Genomic DNA, 7,795 nt, shown 5'->3' with positions numbered 1-7,795 from the left:
AAAAAAGTCTAGAAGATCCAAGTATTCCAAGACAACCAAAATAAAACAAAAAATTAAAGAAATCCAAAAATTCCAAGCAGATCCAAAAACAAAAAAATTGAAGAAATCCAAAACATAAAATAAATCCAAAAAAATCATAAATTCCAAAAAAATCCAACAAATAGATAGATAGATAAGTTTATTGCACAACAGTACAAACGGTTAGTTAACAGTGTATACCTACTGATAACAATAAATACAAAGATTTAAAAAATTCCAAGTAAATCCAGAAATTCCAAGTGAATCCAAAAATTCCATGTGTATCCAAAAATTCCAATGCAATCCAAGAATAAAAATATCCAAAAAATACAACAGTTCCTATGCAATCCAAAAAAAAAATCAAAAAGTCGAAAAATTCAAAAGTCCAACAAAACCTAAAAAAACAAAAATTTCAAAATGAAAAATCAAAAAAGAACAATATTTTAGAAAATTTAAAAAAATCAAAAAATCCGAAAACAACAAAACATCCAAAGAAATTCAAAAAACCCAATCAAATTAAAACAATCCAAGAAATCCAAAAAAAAACAAAATCCAAAAGTTCGTTAATCCAAAAAATTCCAAATATCCCAAAAATCCAAGAAAATTCGGCAAATCCAAAAGAAATCCAAAAATTCCAAAAAATTAAAATCCAAATAGATATTACAAAAAAAAAATCCAAAAATTCCAAGTATATCAAAAAAAAAATCGAAACATCGAACAAATATCCAAAATTCCAAAAAAATCCAAAACATCGCAAAATCCAAAGAATCCGGAAAAAGCCAATTTCCAATACAATCCAAAAAATCCAACAATTTCAAAAACTCATTAAAAGCCAGGAAAAACCAAATACTCCAAAAAATCCATATAAAATTCTAAGAATGCAAAAAAATTCAAAAATTTTAAATAAATTCAAAAATTCCGAATAAAAACTATCAAAAAAAAATCCGAAAATTCAATAAAAGCCAAGTAAATCCAAATACTCTAAAAATTTCAAACGAAACCAAAAAAATCCAAAAATTCCAGTGCAATCCAAGAAAATTTAAAAGATCCAACAAATTCAAAAATTCAAAAAAATTCAAGTAAATCCTGAATCCCAAGTGAATCCAAAAATTCCAAGTATATCGAAAAATTCCAATGCAATCCAAGAATAAAAATATCCAAAAAATACAATTCCTATGCAATCCAAAAAAATCCAAAAATTTCAGAAATCCAACAAAACCAAAACAATCCAAAAAACCAAAATTCAAAAAAGTCTAAAAAATCCTATTCCAAAACAATCAAAATAAAACAAAAAATAAAAAAAACCCAAAAATTCCAAACACCCCAAATAAATCCAGAAAATTCAAAAATTCCAAGCAGATCCAAAAACATAAAAATAAATCCAAAAATTGTAGATACCCAAAAAATAAAATCAATTCAAAAAAATTCAAAAATTCCAAAGAAATCCAAAATTTCCGACGAATCCAAAAAATCTTGAAAAACGAAAAAATCTTGAAAATACTCCAAAATCGATAAAATCAAAGGTATTCAAAAAAATCCAAAAGCTCCAAAAATTTCAAGTAAAACAAATAAACCCAAAAATCATTAAATCCAGGAAAAACCAAATATATCTTTGAGACCAAAAATCCAAAAAAATCCAAATTTTCCAAAAGTTTCAAATAAATACAAAACATCCAAGGAAATTCCGAAAAAATCCAAAAATGCCAATGCAATTCAAGAAAATTCAAAAGATCCAAAAATTCCAAAAATAAAAAATATCCAAAAATCGAATTAAAAAAAAACAGAAATTTCAAAAAAAATCAATAAATCAAAAAATGAGATGAGAAAAATGCAAAAAAATCACAACTTTTTCGTTTGGGTTTTTACTTTCTTTATTTTTTCAACTTTTCGGTATTTCAACGTCCTGATTTTAATTTTTTCACTTTTTCAAGCTTAAATGGATCTTTAAATAAGTAGTAATAATTTTTTCAATATTTTTTTAAATTTTTGATACAGAATTTTTTCATTTTTCAGTTATTGCATTTTACAAATTTTTCATTTTATTTTTTAATTGATCGATTCTCAATTTTTCATGTATCAACATTTTTGTATCGGGTTTTTGTTTTCTTTAATTTCTCATTATCTCGCATTTCCAATGTTCTGATTTTGTTTTTTTTCGTTTTCATTGTGAATTTTTTCAATTTTTTGATTTATCAAAATCCAAAGGAATCTAAAAATTCCAAGTAAATACAAAAAATCCCAAAAATCCAAAAAAATCGCTAACGCTGCCCGAAAAATTGAAGAAACGAAAAATTCAATAATTAAAAACTGAGAAACTACAAAATGGAAAAATTTAAAGTTAAAAAAACGAAAAATTTTGAACGCAAAACACTGAAAAAATGTTTGAAAGAACACGTGGTTTTAAACAGACCTAACCTCACTTTCGTGCTAGTCGCACCGTTTGATTGCTTTAACGATGACGTCACGTGTACACACGCTGCATAAAAATGAACTAGTACGCATAACTTTTAGGTGGGAGAAGATATATTTTTTAATATGGACAATATAACACTAAACAATAAACAAATTATAAGACGAGCAGCAGCCTCCTCTCGGTTTAATCAGAACATAACCAGAAGATAAAAACACGCAGAATCCACCCATCTCCAATAAGAAACCGAATCGATGCACACGTTGTGGTCTCGAGTTCCCCTTTTTGAACACACAAAAGTGTAAATCGTGAACTAAATTTACTACCTGAAAACTATAAATAGGTACTATAATTTTCTTACTTATGCAGGTCAGTACTTTACCCAAATGTTTAGACTTTTATTGGCAGCTTTATAGTGCATTTTGAACTCTAGTTTGTCTTTTTTTCAGTGCCGCCAGTCTGGCGCCAGGAGAGGAACATTTCATGATTTTACTTTCACACTTTAAACATAAACACAGACGAAAACATGAAAACAATTTTGCTTTTCTCTCTACTATCAATTCCCCCAATTCTAGTAAGTATTTATAAATTTTTGTTTACTTAATTAAGTACATAATTTATACAGGCTGGCTCCCACCGTAGAGTACGTCGCGTCTGTTTGGTGGAAACCCAGCCCGGAAATTCCTCCTTCAGCCCAGTTCACAAAGAAGTAATTTGCTACAACGCGTCGTGTTGTAAAAAGGGCTGTTGTCCTTGGTACGTCGATCTGTAATTCCCCAAACACCAAAATTTCACAAATTACAGTCCACATTATTCTAGATTTTTTGCCTTTTTCATCGTGTTACTTTTTTTGCTGTCCTTGAAAATTATAGAAAAGTGTTGGCATAAGTACTGCAGAGTTATGTCCGAAAGAAGCGTCACGAACGAATCGCAAGAGAACATCTTGATGACGTCTGCCAATCAGTCAATTTGTGACAAAATATCAAATTTGGTTGAGGGTTGACCAACTAACAGTTTGTTTTAGGCGCTTCGAGGGACGCCCTTCCGAACTATGGTAGCAATAGTAGCGAAGTACCTGCACTTCCCGCCTATACTGATGATGGCTTACCCACGTACGAAGAAGCTGTGTCGGCAAAGCGGTGAAGAACGTCAATTATAATAACACGTTGTGACGTTGAGAGTCATTTAAATAATAAAAATTGAGTATGATACATGTTTACAGTAGCATAGGTTCGTTTTCTTAATATATATAAGATAAAACACAGTGTCTTCTTAACAATAGGAATCCAAAAATCCAAAAAATTCAAGAAAATCGAAGGATTCCAAAAACCCAAAAATTCCAATAAATCCAAATGAATCCAAACAAATCCAGAAAATAAAAAAACAAAAATTCCTAAAAATCTAAAAATTCCACTAAAATTCCAAAAAAGTTCAAGTTTCAAAGAGTCTAAAAATTCCAAAAAAACTCAAAAATCCACAGAAAAATCCATAAATTCCAAAAATTGCAAAATATTCCACTAATACAATCCAAAAAAATAAAAAAAAAAATCCGAAGTAAATCCAACAAAATCGATAAAATTCCAAAATAATCCAAAAAAATCGATAAAAGCCAGGAAAATCCATAAATTCCAAAAGTTCCAAACAACCCAATGCAATCCAGATAAAAACCAAAAAAATTGAAAAAATCCAAAAATTCCAAATTATCCAAAAAAAAAAAAAATAAAAACTAAAGAATTAAAAAAAAAATAAAAAAAAATCAATAAAGTCTGACAAAAAATTAAAAAATAATATCCAATACAATCCAAAAAGAATCTAACAAACCGAAAAAAGCCAACACTTACAAATAAATCCAAAAAAACATAAAAATCCATAAATCCCAAAAATATAAAAAAATTCCAAAAATCCGAAGTCCAGAAAATCCAAAAGTATCAAAAAAAAAAAAAATCAATAAAATCCCAAAAAAATCCAAAAAAAATCGATAAAAGAGAGGAAAGTCTATATAATCCAAAAAATCCATAAAATCAACAGATTCTAAAAAAAAAATTCAAGAAAATCCATCAATTCCAAAAATTGCAAAAATCCAAAAGTTCCAAAAAACCCAATGCAATCCAAAAAAAAATGAAAAATTCTAAAAATTACAAAAATTTCAAATAATCCAAAAAATCCACAAAAAATAAGAAATCCAAAAAATTTGGCTGAAAAAATAAAAAATCTAAAGAAAATAAAAATTCATAACTTCCAGAAATTCAAAAAAAAACAAATTCGCAGAATTCCAATACAATTCAAAATAATCTAAAAAATCCGAATGTTCCAAAAATTCCAAATAAATTCAAAACTATCCAAAAAATTCCAAAAATTCCAAAAATATCCAAAAAATTCCAAAAATTAAAAAAATATCCGAAAAATCAATAATACCCAGGAAATCCAAGAAATCCAAAAAAAAAATGCAAAAAATAAAATTCCAATACAATCCAAAAAGAATCTAACAAACCGAAAAAAAAACCATAAATTCCAAAAAAATAAAAAAATCGAAAAATCCGAAGTAAATCCAAAAAAAATCAATAAAATTCCAAAATAATCCAAAAAAATCGATAAAAGCCAGGAAAGACCAATTAATCCAAAAAATCCACAGATTCTAAAAAAGATCAAAAATCCAGAAAATCCATCAATGTCAAAAATTGCAAAAAACCTAAAAGTTCCAAACAACCCAATGCAATCCAGAAAAAAAAAACAAAAAAATTGAAAAAATCTAATAATCCTAAAAATTCCAAATAATCCAAAAAATAACAAAAACTAAAGAATTAAAAAAAATGCAAAAAAATTCAAAAAATCTGACAAAAAATTTAAAAAAATCATAAAAATCCATAAATACCAGAAATCCCAAGAGTTCCGATATTATCCAAAATAATCTAAAAGACCAAAATGTTCCAAAAATTCCAAATAAATCCAAAACATCAATAATATCCAGGAAATCCAAAGAATCCAAAAAAAGCAAAAGAGGCAAAAAAATACAACAATTCCAATACAACCCAAAAAGAAACTAACAAACCGAAAAAAGCCAAAACTTACAAATAAATAAAAAAAAAACATAAAAATCCATAAATCCCAAAAATATTAAAAAATTCCAAAAATCCGAAGTAAGTCCAGAAAATCCAAAAGTATCCAAAAAAAATCAAAAAAATTCCAAAACAATCCAAAAAAATCGATAAAAGAGAGGAAAGTCTACATAATCTAAAAAATCCATAAAATCAACAGATTCTAAAAAAAATCAAAAATTCAAGCAAATCCATCAATTCCAAAAATTGCAAAAATCCAAAAGTTCCAAAAAACCCAATGCACTCCAAAAAAAAATTGAAAAATTCTAAAAATTACAAAAATTTCAAATAATCCCAAAAATTTGGCAGAAAAAATAAAAAATCCAAAAAAAAAAAATTCATAAATTCCAGAAATTAAAAAAAAACACAAATTCCCAGAATTCCAAAAATTTCAAAAATAAAAAAAGTATCTAAAAAATCAATAATACCCAGGAAACCCAAGGAATCCAAAAAAAAAACAAAAAAAAAAGGCAAAAATACAATTCCAATACAACCCAGAAAGAATCTAAAAAATCGAAAAAAACCCATAAATTCCAAAAAAATAAAAAAAATCGAAAAATCCGAAGTAAATCCAAAAAAAATCGATAAAATTCCAAAATAATCCAAAAAAATCGACAAAAGCCAGGAAAGACCAAATAATCCAAAAAATCCACAGATTCTAAAAAAATAAAAAATCCAAGAAAATCTATAAATGCCAAAAATTGCAAAAAACCCAAAAGTTCCAAACAACCCAATGCAAAATTCCAAAAATTCCAAATAATCCAAAAAGTAACCAAAACTAAAGAATTAAAAAAAAGTGCAAAAAAAATCCCAAAAAATTTGACAAAAAATAAAAAACATAAAAATCCATAAATCCCAAAAATATAAAAAAAATCCAAAAATCCGAAGTAAGTCCAGAAAATCCGAAAGTATCCAAAAAAAAAAAAAAAATCAATAAAATTCCAAAAAATCCAAAAAAATCGATAAAAGAGAGGAAAGTCTACATAATCCAAGAAATCCATAAAATCAACAGATTCTAAAAAAAATCAAAAATTCAAGAAAATCCATCAATTCCAAAAATTGCAGAAAACCCAAAAGTTCCAAAAAACCCAATACAATCCAAAAAAAACTGAAAAAATCTAAAAATTACAAACATTTCAAATAATCCAAAAAATCCACAAAAAATAAGAAATACAAAACATTTGGCAGAAAAAATAAAAAATCCAAAAAAAAAATAAAAATCCATAAATTCCAGAATTTAAAAAAAAACACAAATTCCCAGAATTTCAATACAATCCAAAAAGAATCTGACAAACCGAAAAAAAGCAAAAACTGACAAATCCAAAAAAACAAGATAATCCATAAATTCAACAAAAATTGAAAAATTCCAAAAAAATTCAAAAAATCCACAAAAACCAAAGAATCCAAAAGCATTCAAATAAACGTGCGAAATCTAAAAAAATCCAATCCATAAATTCCAAAATTTGCAAAATATTCCAATAATACAACTCAAAAATCCATGAATCCCAAAAATATCAAAAAATTCCACTAATCCGAAGTAAATCCAAAAAATCCAAAAGTATCCAAAAAATCAATAAAATTTCAAAAAAATCCAAAAAAATCGATAAAAGGGAGGAAAGACTACATAATCCAAAAAATCCATAAAATCAACAGATTCCAAAAAAAAAAATTCAAGAAAATCCATCAATTCCAAAAATTGTAAAAATCCAAAAGTTCCAAAAAATCCAATGCAATCCATCTAGAATAAACAAAAAAAAATTGAAAAATTCTAAAAATTACAAAAATTTCAAATAATCCAAAAAATCCATAAAAAATAAAGAATCCAGAAAATTTATCAGAAAAAATAAAAAGCCCAAAAAAATTCATAAAAATCCATAAATTCCAGAAATTCCAGAACAAACACAAATTCCCAGAATTGCAATACAATCCAAAATAATCTAAAAAATCCAAATGCTCCAAAATTTCCAAATAAATCCAAAACTATCCAAAAAATTCCAAAAATATCCAGGAAATCCAAGGAATAAAAAAAACAAAAAAATGCAAAAAATACAATTCCAATACAATCCAAAAGGAATAAAAAAAATCGAAAAAAAAACCAAAAATTCCAAATAAATCTCAAATAAAACTAAAAAAATCCATAAATTCCTCATATTCCAAAAAAATTCAAGTTTCAAAGAGTCTAGACATTCCAAAAATCTCGAAAAATTTACAAAACAAAAGTATCCAAAAAATTCCCAATATAATCAAAAAAAAAAAATCCAATGCATAAATT

At 26.1% G+C, this 7,795-nt stretch overlaps 1 protein-coding gene across 1 annotated transcript; it reads left to right on the top strand.

Annotated features, from left to right (window-relative positions):
* The first annotated feature begins 2,867 nt into the window (after positions 1-2,867).
* On the top strand, positions 2,868-3,571 carry LOC135129724 (uncharacterized). The gene is made up of 4 exons (XM_064056970.1): positions 2,868-3,002; positions 3,054-3,196; positions 3,248-3,399; positions 3,453-3,571. Exons 1-4 carry the CDS (start codon positions 2,955-2,957, stop codon positions 3,569-3,571), a joined length of 462 nt encoding a protein of 153 aa, XP_063913040.1. The 5' UTR covers positions 2,868-2,954.
* The last annotated feature ends 4,224 nt before the right edge of the window (positions 3,572-7,795 follow it).

This window comes from Zophobas morio, unplaced genomic scaffold (assembly GCF_036711695.1).
Source record: "Zophobas morio isolate AGI-343-1 ecotype UQ-CSIRO unplaced genomic scaffold, CSIRO_AGI_Zmor_V1 ptg000016l, whole genome shotgun sequence".
Lineage (NCBI taxonomy): Eukaryota > Metazoa > Arthropoda > Insecta > Coleoptera > Tenebrionidae > Zophobas > Zophobas morio.
This window is presented reverse-complemented; position numbering and strand designations above follow the sequence as displayed.